Source organism: Ixodes scapularis, unplaced genomic scaffold (assembly GCF_016920785.2).
Source record: "Ixodes scapularis isolate PalLabHiFi unplaced genomic scaffold, ASM1692078v2 PGA_scaffold2__306_contigs__length_199485367, whole genome shotgun sequence".
Lineage (NCBI taxonomy): Eukaryota > Metazoa > Arthropoda > Arachnida > Ixodida > Ixodidae > Ixodes > Ixodes scapularis.
In genome coordinates, this window is record NW_024609857.1 from 49,657,203 (window position 1) to 49,670,712 (window position 13,510).

The 13,510-nt window shown below is 44.5% G+C and overlaps 2 protein-coding genes across 4 annotated transcripts in view; one reads left to right on the top strand and one right to left on the bottom strand.

Annotated features, from left to right (window-relative positions):
• Nucleotides 1-1,125: 1,125 nt before the first annotated feature.
• LOC8037014 (3-oxoacyl-[acyl-carrier-protein] synthase, mitochondrial) lies at nt 1,126-6,995 on the bottom strand. The gene is made up of 2 exons (XM_029989172.3): nt 6,821-6,995; nt 1,126-2,973 (listed from the first exon to the last, which is right to left on the bottom strand). The coding sequence occupies exons 1-2, from the start codon at nt 6,836-6,838 to the stop codon at nt 1,630-1,632; spliced, it is 1,362 nt and encodes a 453-aa protein (XP_029845032.2). The 5' UTR covers nt 6,839-6,995; the 3' UTR covers nt 1,126-1,629.
• Nucleotides 6,996-7,195: 200 nt separating this feature from the next.
• The window catches only part of LOC8037015 (translation initiation factor eIF-2B subunit delta), a 62,479-nt gene continuing 56,164 nt past the window's right edge, over nt 7,196-13,510 (top strand). The window contains exons 1-4 of one of the 3 annotated variants that reach the window (XM_029989171.4): nt 7,196-7,276; nt 7,845-7,890; nt 8,953-10,047; nt 10,687-10,729. In XM_029989171.4, coding sequence (XP_029845031.2) covers nt 7,879-7,890; nt 8,953-10,047; nt 10,687-10,729 — 1,150 coding nt within the window. In that variant the 5' untranslated portion in view covers nt 7,196-7,276; nt 7,845-7,878. Of the gene's footprint in view, nt 7,277-7,298; nt 7,487-7,844; nt 7,891-8,952; nt 10,048-10,686; nt 10,730-13,510 lie in introns of those variants that run through there. The other 2 variants (XM_042291857.1, XM_040502990.2) reach the window with 2 other exon arrangements.

Genomic DNA, 13,510 nt, shown 5'->3' on the forward strand with positions numbered 1-13,510 from the left:
TTGGCTGAAAAAAAGAAACTCGGGGGAGGACGAGTACACTTGGCGAGGGAAGGGGCACCCGATGAACTTCTGACGTGCAGCAGGCAAAGGATCCCAGGTGCCATCGCATTATATCTCCTTTGGCCACAGCGCCAAAAAAAAAAAGTAACTTTTTTTTTTTTTTTTAAGAAAGGTACACGATTGCAAGCAGAGCGTCTGCGGCCGCCATGTCTCTGCTTATGATAGTAATTTAAAAGGTTAAAAAGTGCAACAAAACAAGGACAATATAGACACAAAAACGACAGGACGGGCGCTAACTCGCCCGTCCTGTCGTTTTTGTGTCTTTACCAATTTGCCCAAACACAAGTTTTAATTCAACATATTTCTTCTACTCTGGGCTCTTTCCTTTTTCACCATGGAATCAACTTGCCCAAACAAAAGTTTTAATTATGATAGTAAGCAAGTCCAAAGGCAAGCCTGCAAGTTATCTTCATCAGCGTGCTGAATGTCCTTGGTATGCAGCATGCGGCACCAGACAAAACTCAAAGTTTGCAAATGTTTCCTCGGGGACAAGCGAAGAGTGTGCAAGCATAATTTCCAACCCTAACCAATGTGCATGAGCACACAAGCATTCATAGGTTTCACTTCATGCGCGAGAAGGAAATTTTAGCGAGCTAGCAGCCTCACGTGTTCACCAAAACCCGAGTGAAACATCAGTTCAATAATACAGAGGTATCAACTTATTATCTACAGATAAGCACTGCGAAGCAAGCCAACATGCAAACATACTGAAATGATACTTCAAAAAGGAGTGCGCTAGTAAAACAACCAAGTTGAGGAATAAAGAGGTTGAACTGCAGTCGCATAAGGGAACTGCACAAGCAAACTAATAAACAATCGTAGCAAAAAAAAAAAAAAGAACTTTGAGAGAAGAGAAAAAATAAGACATTTGACCCTAGCATCAAGGTTTTTTTTTTTTTTTTTTTCTTCTTTTTCACTACGAAATGTTTTTTTTTTCTTGTTTGTTACTCATGCACATCAAAACGGCAGAGTTGAATGGGAAGTATGTGGGATTGTGACCAGATTTTTATGGTACAATTTGAAATTTAGGGCTTTCAGACATGTCAAACATGATGGACAATGTGCTGTGCATGAACTTGGCCCTTTATTGCAATTCATCGAAGTCCTCAATATTTCTTCCTGTATGCTTGATTCATATTTCACTTGATCCATATTTAAACTTCAGTCATTTCTTTGCATTACCTAATACTTGGCTGCTTAAAATGTGTCTCCAACCGGTGTCTACCGAATCTTTATGTTGCTCTCTCGATTTCCAGCTGGTGCAGTCACAACTGTGTAAGGCTGTGGATTGGCAGACACCAGTTCTGCATTCTCACTCTGCAGTCAGCCAGTGTACAGAAATATTAGCAACCATGGGTTGGATGCCACAACGACAGCAACATTGGCAGCCGCCGTTTGTCTTCTTCACAGATGCACTTCTACAACCAACTGTGGCAACCAGTAGCAAGTGGCCCTTGCAACATATTTCATTGCCACACTGGGACACTGTGGTTTTTAAATATCACTAGTTGGAGGTGCATTCCAGGTGTCATACTAGTACCACTCAATATTTTTTTTACCTAGTATTCCCTAATCATTTTTATACTCTGCAATCACTAGAGAGCCATTTGTGCCACCAAACCCAAACGAGTTTTTGAGTGCCACTCTCCTCTTGGACCCAGGTGTCTCCCAGACTCTCGACTTCAGAGCAACGAAGTTCAAATCCATTTTTTCGTCGGGTGCTTCGAGGTTCAAAGAGGGTGGAATCACACCCCCGTGGCAAGCCAGCACCGTAAAAGCAGTTTCGACAGCTCCGGCAGCACCTAGGAGGTGTCCCGTAGCCCCTTTCGTAGAAGACACTGCCACTTCCTGACTTCGGTCGCCAAACAAGCGACGAATCGCCAACGCCTCCGCGGCATCTCCCAAGGGCGTCGACGTAGCGTGGGCATTCACATAGCTCACTTCGCGGGCGTCGATACCTGCATCCGCCAGGGCGGCTCTCATACACGAGAGCCCTCCTTCTCCTTCGCACGACGATGCCGTTATGTGAACGGCGTCCCCTGACAACCCATAGCCCAGAATCTCGGCGTACACAGTGGCGTCCCTCTCGAGCGCGTGCCGCAACTCTTCGAGGACCAAGATGGCCGCTCCTTCAGCTACGACGAAGCCGTCCCGACGCCTGTCGAAAGGCCTCGACGCCGTGGCGGCATCCTCGGCGGTACTCAGGGCCCGCATCCTCGAGAAGGCGGCGAGGCAGATGGGAGAGACGCTGCACTCCGTCCCACCAGAAACCATGACGTCGGCATACCCACGCTGAATGAAGTTGAAAGCGTCCCCTACGGCGTGAAGGCCCGTCGTGCACGCCGTCGCGACGGAGTGGTTAGGTCCCCGCAAGTTGTGGCGGATGCTGATGTGCCCTGCTGCCATGTTGGTCAGGATTTTGGGAACGAAGTATGGGCTCATCTTAGCGTAACCCTTGTCCCTAAAGAGCAGGCCGGAGTCGACAATGTAGTCGAGATCAGTCATTGCGTTCCCAACAGCGACGCCGGTTGACTGGCACTCGGCGTCGGTCTTCGGTTGCCACGACGCATCTGCGAGAGCTTCTTCGGCCGCTGCAAGAGCGTACGCCGTGGCCACTGTCATGCTTCTAAGGTCGGACTTAGAAGCAAACCTGTCGATGGAGAAGGCTGCGGGGTTTTGGGAGGCGTCTGTGGGCACGCGGCCGGCTATTTTCGACGGGATCCCGTCATATTCCTTGCCTAGCCGGATGATGCCGGATCGAGATTGAAGCAAGTTCTCCCACACCGGCTTGGTGCCCACACCCAGAGGGGTGACGAGGCCCAGTCCTGTCACGACGACCCTCCTGGCACCTTTTGGAGAAGTGTTGAGGCATCGTCTGCAGGTGCAAACCGAGCTGAGTAGCCGCCGCAAAATCTGAAACACAGTCAGCAGGACACGTTTAAGGTCGCAACATGAACACAGCGCATTTAGTATAAGACGCCTGTACCTGTTGATGAACTAAAGAAGTTCCAAAATTCAAGATAGCAGAAAAAAAAAAGAATTAGTCATTAATAGTGAAAAAATTGTAAGGGTGCAGGCGAGCTGGTGGAAGTTAACCATAGTTTTGTTTAACCCGAGACTGGGGTATTTCAGAAAAGGGACGAGAAGAAAAGAGGCCTCCTTGTGGCCTCCTTGTGGCCTCTTTTCTTCTCGTCCCTTTTCCGAAATACCCCAGTCTCGGGTTAAACAAAACTATGATTAGTCATTAGTTGTTTATACAGCTGGAGTTGAGTCTGTCATAACATGGTGACATTGCAACCCACTGTAGTAGAGAAATTTAGCCAGAGCTATGTTCACACGCACGCTGCACATGCTTGCACGCACGGGGCACCAGTGGTGTGCCATGCTTGCAATTGTCTATTAGCGGCGAGATGTTTCGGTGGCGCCTTCGTTCGGTTACCTTTCGTGACGTCATTACCTTGTGAACAACAAGTTCCATGGTGTTTGTAATGGGCATGGTAGAAGCCTGAAATCATAGCGCTCTCAAAGCAACACTGCCAACACCGTCAAAATTGAAGTTCTTACATTCCTCTTATTTCTGCCGATGAAACATCCTTTGCTGACGTCATAGTCAGCATTCGGCCAATTGTGGTGGGCCGACCACAGCAACGCTTTCGATCGCTCACGTCGCCAATAGGGAGTACTCACTGCCAGCTTAGCTGTGTGTGCGACTGCTGAGTGTGTGCTGATGACGAGCTTTATTTATTTATTTATTCTCTGCAGCGCCGAAGCATTACAGCAGAGGAGTGGGTTACATGATTCACATATATCATTATAAATTGGAAAGTCACATAACAGCACACATCAGCAATTTCCAACAACATCAATAAACATGATTCACACCAGCACACAATAGCAATATTACGAAAAAACCAATGATGTACTTAACACAGAAACTTACATTGCATTAATAAGGCTAATAAAAGAGTCACTGTTAGCTGATACAATATCAGACGGCAGTTCATTCCATTCCGATATAGTTCTCGGAAAAAAAGAAAACATCATATAGTTAGTTCGACATTTTATTTCGCGTATTTTTTTTACGTGGTCCCTCCTACTCGATATATAGTGAGGCATTTCTAGATAATTAGACTTGTCTATTCCAGTTAAATCATTGTTGATAGCGTAAATAAGTTTAAGTCTATTTTTCTTACGTCTTTTTTCTAAAGGCTCGATACCCATACAAACTTTCATTTGTGTCACACTCTCTGCTCGAGAATACTTATTCACAATAAACCTCACAGCGCGATTTTGAATGCCTTCTATCTTATCTATGAGATATTTTTGGTGCGGGTCCCATACGGCACTCGCATATTCTAGATGTGGTCTAACTAGTGAGCGATACGCTGTCTCTTTCAAGATTTGTGGAGCAGAGCGAAGATTGCGGATGACTAAGCTAAGAACCCTGCCAGCCTTTTTCATGATCATATCTGTGTCCTGATTGAACGAAAGGTTTTCTGAAAGAATGACACCAAGATATTTAATTTCAGACACTTTCCGCAACGAGTCTCGACCAATAGCATAAGCCGAATCAATATTATGTTTCTTTTTACTAAAAGCGACATGAAAACATTTGCTTGTGTTTAACCCCAGTTCCCAGGTCCCGCACCATAAACTAACCCGGTTCAAATCCTCTTGCAAAGAAGAGACATCGTTAACGTTCCTTATTGTTCTGTAAATTACACAATCGTCCGCGAATAATCTGATATTAGAAGAGATGGAAGACGCTATATCATTAATGTAGATTAAAAATAAAAGTGGTCCCAGCACTGACCCTTGAGGTACCCCCGAAGTTACATCTACGTATTCTGATCTTTTACCCCCCAGGACGACGCACTGTTTCCTCCCACTCAGGTAGTCTTTTATCCACCGGAGCACATTACAGTCGATATTTAAAGCACTCATTTTGTGTAATAACAATTGATGCGAAACAGAATCGAACGCTTTGCGGAAATCCACAAAAATGGCATCCGTTTGCAGTCTGTTTTCAGCCGCACTAACTAAATCATGATAGAGCTCAATTAATTGGGTACTGCAGGAGACACCTCTACGAAAACCGTGTTGGTTAGGGCAAAAAAAGTTATTATCTTCTAGGTGCTTAATTATACTACTATAGACAATATGTTCAAATATCTTACATGATATACAGCTCAAGGAAATCGGCCTGTAATCGTCAACAATTGATTTTGGACCATTTTTATGAATTGGTACAACATACGTTTGTTTCCATTCTTTAGGGAGCAATCCGCTTTCAAGAGATTTACAAAAAATTACATAAAAGTAAAAATAAAAGCTTCCACACTTTCTTTGCCACGTGCATTCTGCATCAAGATTGCCGGTCTTAGCAGCCCATAAATGTGAGCTCGTTCTCAGCATGTGATCCAAACATTGCTCTCCATTAGACGTCCAGTGGACACTCCCTTTCGACGGTGAGATGTTTTGGAGGCACTCTCCTATGATTCCCTCTGCTAGACCACTCGGCTAACTGGCAGTGTGGCGAGAGCGCAGAGCAGAGTCCTGATATTGGAATACAGCTCTGGCTCCGACTCTTGAAGTGTCTCCACAGCCGTCTATGGATTCTCTTGTTCCCGTCTCCATTTCGCCACCCACAGTGAAAATCTGGCTCTGAGGATGGCTTGCAATGCTACATCCCCCAATCCGAGGAGCATGCTGTATTTCGCTGCCAGGATACTGAGCTTTGCTTAAGCTTTCTTGTCATTCATGTGGCGAGGCAAAAATGTGTTGAGGCAGGCTCCAGCACCTCTTCTGGCAAAACACTGCTTGAGATCTTACACGACGGATTTCACAAAAGGAATCACGGACAGAACTTTGTCTCCGCAACATTCAACAAGGGCATTTTTAGTTGTTTTGCTTGTGAAAATTTTCCTCCCTGTGACTGTGGAGAGATGTTTTTCAAGGGCATGGTCACCACATCTCACTCTGAAGCTCAGCAGCTCCCTGAAGTTTCCTCCATTCTCCCAACTGTCATTGCCGTACAGGGTAGAGAGACGCTTTGGACAACCCCGCGCCGCCAACCTCACATCTTACGTTCTTAACTTCGAAGAAGCACCGCATATGCCTTGGGCCTTTGCCCGTACATTTCGCGTCCAGTGAACTTGTCCACTCATCTCTCTCCCTCTTTTTTTTTTTTTTTTTTATTGAAATAACAAAGACGTTGATAAGGAAAAAAAATTGGCCGAATCCACTGTCCCGCTTCGGCCGCAAAACTCTTGTTTGTCGACCAAATAATCACCACTTGATTAAGAACGAGGCATTGTTTGACAATTTTCTTTATCACATAGGCACGTCGGGGGGAAGCGTCGGGGGGAAGCGGGGGGGGGGGGGGGGGGGGGCAGCAATTTTTTTCCCTTCTTCCTAAATCCGCCCCTGGTTTCAGTCTGTGCTTGGGGTTGACGCCTTTCATAACATTAACCGCATGAACATGTTCGACTTTATTTTAAAAGATAATTTATTGTAAAATATTGAAGTTGAAGAGCGACTCTGCAAACAAATTTTCATAACTTAAGGTCATCCTCATTATCATTTATTTTTCTTGAGTAGCCGCAAGGGGTATTACACAAGGAGAGAGAACTAATCTAAGAGGGAACCCGATCTGAGAAGTCGGAGAGTCACTACTAGATAGTCTTGCCACGATTTTGCTAATCTTGAAGACCGGCTCTGAATAGAATTGAAAAGAGTTACTTACGATTGTGTTACTTACGATTGTTCGCTGGTACATCGCTATAGGAACCTGGGTTTATTGTACTTTGTAGACCCAATCCTTATAAATATCATTCTGATGCGCTAACAGTATCTGGGAAAAAAAAAATCCACGATGAATAAAATGGACGCAAACCAACCTAAGCGCGTCGACATGTTTGTCATCGTTGCCAGATAGGTTGACTTCTGCCGCCACTATCCATTATGTCTACTGGCGTCATTTCATTAAATTTAGTCTTAGACTAGTAAGTATATACATTAAATAAAATACTTGATACATAAATATTTTTAAGCGCAAAAGTCGATGCAGGTAAAGTTATATATTAAAACAATTAATGAAAACAAAGAACAATTTCAAAACAATCCAATGCAATCCAATACCACAATCAATATGGCGGCTGCTATGTGCCTTGTGAGAGTTTGTATCGCTTGACTGCTTGGCTCTACGTGGAAAACGGTAAGTATCAATTATTTTTCACTGTTAATGAAACGAACTGTTCCACTGGAGGATATTGCACGCTGCATGATGTTAAGAGTGCGGTTTCAATTGCTGCTACGGTCCCTCTCTTCCACATTCAGATGTGGCACTGTCACCCAAGAACCTCATTGTAATGAAATAGGCGTTTCGCAGCATACTTCGCGAAATGCTGTGCTGTCGGATTGACCGGTAAAGTTATTCTTGTGCTTTGAATGCCTTACAGCGGTCAGTATATGCGTACAAGTGTTGCTGCGCAACTGAGAACGAGCATTGCTCAGGCGGTTCAACTTCGTGGAAAACATATGGTTAGCATGGGTTAGCCTCTGATCTTTGCTTATTTTGCGTAATTAAAATGCACAATGTACCGTGGAAAAAAATGAGATTAATTAGCATTCGAAGTGAGGTAGGTTTTTGTGAACGGGATGGTGCTCCTGCGCGAGTACTATGCGTATGATTCGGTGCACGTGTTGTTTCGATGCTGAATGTTGCTAGAAACTGAGCAGAGAGTGCGGTGTGGTGTTGTCATCAAGCGATGCTTCTTTGACAGTGCTCCTCGAAGTCACTGTCAGTGGTCAGCAACCATGGAGTCATTGGTAATTTAGGGCGTCATTGCATGTTGCCTTCCGGAGCAAATGCTTCAATGCACGACCTTGTATGATGCACGAATTACCTTCTTTTTTTTTTCTCTCTCTCTCTTTCTTTTCTACTTTGTTCGCTTCCCGCTGCTACTTCCATTGATTTCTATCTTGCTTGGCAACTAACTCTCTCCTGTTCACATTTTTTGTCTCACATTATGTGAACAATAAACCAGACGATGAAAGAAGAACTACTGTTACCGTAATCTCATAATATATTGAATAAGCGTTTTCTCTCTGTGAAACTTTGACCCAGGCTGAAGAGTAGAGTAGTAGAGTTATTACAAGCTGTTCCACTGCCTATAGACTGAGATAGTGTAAGAAATTGGGGAAGCTGTAGTTGCAGACATTCTTCACATGTATCACAAATTTGGCATTAAATATAATCTGCATGTTAAATGTTAAAAAAAAAAAAAAAGTATAGTGGAGGCTCTGGGAAGGTAGTCTTTTTTTCACGTGAATCTCCCTCCCTCCTTTTGTCCCAAACATAAGTGGATCTCGTATATGCTCTTCTAAATGAATTTTTACATTATGCATGTCTATTTGGTTTTTACACTTTAAAACAGAAACGAGAAATAGGGAGTGATTATTTTTTTCCCATTGGTCTTTATGATTCCCTAAGAGCCAGAATGTTGATCTTCTATCTTTGTTGATGTCGTAGGGACCCTTGTAAGAAAATAATTATGATAGGTCTTAAATGCCGTACGTTTAAATAATCAAGTCTCCTTCCCCATCCCCCAAAAAATTAAGCACAGCATGGAACATCTTAGTCTACTTATGCATGCTTTGTTCCCCGTTTTCATTGTATGTTTACTTTGCTAAAATTGTTTTTTGATTGCACGAACTACCTCCACAACTAATGAACTGGCAAGGAATGTTTGCCTTTTGTATTCTAATTATTTTCTTTTCTTGCTCATCTGTGGTTTTCATATTTTTCCATTTATCAAATTGACATTCTTTTCTGCAAGCTCGCGTCTCATCGTAATGCTGAGATTTTCTTTTGACCCTATTTTTCTGTAGCAACAAGAAGCAGCCCATAAAAAGAAACCAACCCCCCAAAAACGAGCATCTACTCACACAAAGGAGAGTCAGAACACAAGAAAAAATAAGCCCATCCCCGTCGATTCCAAAGCGCAGAATCTATGCCCTGCCGTCGACAAGAAAGAGAGCACCCAGCCCCAGACTAATAGTGGTTTGCAGAGTGCCAAAGCCGATCTTAAAGTAACACCCTCTGAACAAGGCAAGTTACATCCCGAACCACAGGTCGAGGTCTCCGCAAAAAAGAAAAAGAACAAGAAGAAAAAGAAGAAAAAACCGAAGAACCCGCCAACAGACCCTCAACCAGAATCCCAGGCGTCTGCTCCGAGCACGAGCGTTGCCGAGGCGGGTTGCTGCAGTCTGAAGAACCTAAAGGACGTCTCGTGCCTGGAACTAATCTGCCCACACTCCAACAAGCACACTTCGCAGGCATTCTCGTCGGCTCAGAAAAGTGCCACCGCCACTTCCTCTGCAAAGTGTTCCTCCAGCAGCCTCGGCAACAGTCAGCTGCACTTCGAGACGCTCTCGGATGCAATCGTCAAAAGCCTCGCATCGTTGGATAAGACCTCAATCAGCATCACGCTCGTAAACCCCGAAAACGGGCAAGTGGTGGGCGAGAAGGTCGTGCACGGCCTGAGGGAGCAGACCCCGCTGTCATCGAGGGACTCCGAGCTCGTCATCGACATATGCGGAACGAGCGTTGTCGAGCTTGACGATCGGGTTTCTTTTGGCGGCGGAAGTGGTGCTACGCAGGGCACAAGCATGAAGGCTTCTGTGGAGAATGCGTCGAAGAAGTCTTCCAAGAAAAATAAGGACTGCAACGGGCCCCAGGCCGTGGCCGGAAGTGCAACAGATGGGAGGAAGCAGCAGCAGACAAAGCCGACCGGCGAGTCTCAGAAGTTGGCAATGAATCGGGTGGAAGTGTCGGAAGTATTGTCGAAGGGAGACGCGGCCTCGGCGATGCAAGCGGAGCCGACGGTAAAGTCGGCAGCAAAGGAGCAAGAGACTGGGAATGATGCGAACAGCGCTGTCGAAAAAACAAAGGCACAATTGAAGGCTGAACGGAGGGCAGCTTTTGTGAGTATGATGTTGCTTGGAGTTTCAGTAGCCTGAAGTCACATTTTTCGTTCCCCTGGGGAAAGTAGCGCTCGTAGCTGCAACCTAGGAGGTTTTCTGAGATATAGCTCAGTATAAATTTCTTTGTTTTAATTGTAAGTGTTATGGCACTTCATTTATTAGCTTCATCAGGACGAGCATTGTAAGCAACAATACATTCACAAGTTTATTATTTTATTAATTTTTCGTGTCCCAATTTTGCAATATTCCTTGTGAACAGAATTTTGCAATTCTAAATGCAGCTCTCTGTTTGCACCAGGAATTTGCTTGACTGATTTCTCATGTTAGTTTTCAATTATCAAAAAATAGATTGCATCAAGATGTAATTTGTTTGCAGTACCATGTTGCCACTGGCAACTATAGTTGGCAGGTTTAAGGGTTCAAGGGAAGCTCCCCTCACCTCCTTCCCCTTTAGCAGAGGGAATGCTGGAGAGGAGGTGGCCTTCTCTCTAGAATTCGCTCTGCTGCAGCGAAAAAGAGGTGCGAGGAGCTTTCCCTGAACTCTTAACCTGTCGTCGACTATAAATGCACTTATGCATGTGGACAAGATCTTTTACAAAGTGCATCAAGCCTATTTGTGTCTCATATCTTGGTTTTCAGGAAGCCCAAAAAGCTGCTCAGTTGGTTGCTCAGAAGAATGAAGGTAAAGCCTCTAACTTCTTATATACTCTAGGTGAACATTAATAGCTATACTATGAAAGCTGCTCTACGAAAGCATGAAAGCCTGTTTTGTCTGATTCAGAAACTCGGACAAAACAAGCTTAGGCATTCTCTATTCCACCTTACGGTTCTTTCATGGTTTAGTCATGGTTTAGGGTATTACTCTGGCAGCTTGGCAACTGTGCAGTGAAAGTGTATTTGGGAGTTAAGCACTATAGAGTACTGCCACAATTTTAAGTGTCCAAACTCGCATTGCGTCTTGTCCAAATCTTATTCCTATTGTTTCCAGCTAAGGATGCTCTATTTTCATGGTATCATGATATGTTGGCTGCAATGCTCAAACACCAAGCTTGCAGTTGTAGTCCGCTGGTCAAATTGCCTCTTTGTAGCAGTGACATAAGGACATATACCTATGAAAAAAGACAAATTATTATTTTTATTTTTTTAAGTAACGCATGGCAGGTAGGGGATTCAAGAGGAAGCGCTGTGTGCAGGTTGATGCAACAAAGGCACATGCGTCTGCCACAGCCAGCAAAGGTCCAATGTTTCACCTGTTCCCCTGTTTGTTGCTGAACATTCAGCAGAGGTTTCTTCCCTGCTTTAATCAAGTGCTCCATGTACAAGCTGCCGCAAATTAAGAAAATCACAATTAAATCTTGTGTACAGCGCATTCCACAGACAAACCCGCTCTCAAAACATCTGATCCGAGGCAAATTGTACCTCGATGCCACTGAGGCAGCAGTCAATCAATTTTTGGCTAAGTTTGCTGTGATTATACAGGACAATCCTTGTTTTCAGTTACTCTTGGAGACCAATATGCTAAGGAAATCCTATGTACTACTAAGGTTTTTGTGGAGTAAAAAGGAATTCATTTTGCGAACTGGTAAAAAATAGTTAATTTAAGCATTCTCAGTGCCATTTCACGTCCAATGGGTAGAACAAGGCAACTACAGTCAGCGAATTTGGGGCATTTCTTTAACCAGGATGACCAAACTGTTCACACTTGCACTGCTTGTAATGTAGGTATATTGATGCAAAAATTTAATTTCAGTGCCTCAAATTATGCACATCACAGGGTGCCCAGTTAACTGCCCTATTAATAAAAGGGCATACCGTAAAATCCCGAGAGATGCCCCACCCCCGAAAGATAGCCCACCCCTATTTTTGGCTTCATTTGCTATATTTCTTTAAAAACCGAAAGATTGCCCACTCCTAGTAGTGTTGGGATCAATGGGCGCGTTAAGTCGGCGCTCCTTTACTCCTACTCCGACGCTCCGAGTTTCATACTCAGAGCTCAGCAACTAAACGGTGCATATCGTACAGGAGAGCGACACACCGAGGCCGCGTTCCAAACCTACTCGAATGGATCCGAGTTACCCTGGCGTTTTATGTCACGTGACAACAAAAATAGCGAAACGCTGGACGCGGGTAGGTCTTCGATAACCACTTTTACCCTAGAGTTAGATAGAGTAAGTTTTGGAACACGGCCAGAAACTATCGATGGGCCACGGCCCACACAAGCTCTTTCTGACCGTGGATACGGGTGGCAGAAGCCGAAAATATTTCGAAGATAAATAATTAGGCCCGTGTGGAGCGGCAGAATCTAAAGCAAAGGAGACGGCAACATTATGAAGTTTCTACAAACGTTTTAATATTCCTGAAAAGTTTGAAGACTTGCTTCGTGCACATATGTAGAAGGTTACCTTGGTTGATCTATTTATTGACCATGCATGCTGCTCCGATTTAAATTAAAGACAATATCCTTGAACCCGCTCGTCGACGCAGGAAAACCCTCAAATTTGTCACATTTCCTGGTTCCGTCGGTTCCGTCTCGCAGCGAGACGGAAGCTACGCCGATACTGGTACACCGTCGTTCGATTGCACATCAATTCGTTTTTAGGTGGTATGCATGAACAAACCTTTTCCTCGACGCTCACTGATGTTTCGGCTTTCCAATCGAAGTATCTTTATTCGCTGGGCTAAGCATTATAAAAGGGACAGAGCGGTCCGAATATCTCAGCTCGACAACTTTTCAGTCGCTGTGCTATCGGCACGCTACCGTTTGATAGATGAATTACTTTTTCAGGCGAGAATGACGAACAAACCTTTTTCGGAACGCTAATTGTCGTCTTGGCTTTCAAATAAAATTGTTTTTACCTGCTAGATTAAGCACTAATCAACTGAAAAGGGGCAGCGGTCCGGCTACGCCTTTCGTCTCAACAATCTCAACAGGAGCGCAGCCATTTTGTTTGTTTACATGACGTCACGGAGCGCGAAGAAGTCACTCGACCTCCGAAAAATTCTCGGTGCACAAAGAGCGCGCTCGAGTGTCAGTCTCCGGTGGCACTTCTGTCTGTTTAGTGAAAGGAGCGCCAAACTCTCGCGCTCCGGAGCACGGACTTAACGCGCCCAATGATGGCCTCAACATAAATGCGGCCCTGCCATAGTTCGCTATGGTGGGATATAAGCGAATGTTGCTGACTGGGAAGTACAGTAATTTTTGCTTTGTTGCCCCTTGCCACTATAGCAAGCTTGGAAGGGACACAATCTAAACATAGCAATTCTTTAGAACTTGATTGTACACCGAAAGGTAGCCCACTCCATATTTCCAGCCGATTTGCTTTTGATGTTAGGTGGGCTATCTTTTGGGATTTTAGGGTAGTTTTTTTTCTGTTCTCGTGGACAGAGTGACCCACATTGTAAAGCTGTTAGTTCAGGAGCATTTATACTACTTGTTATTGTATTCACCAATTTCTAGATCAGT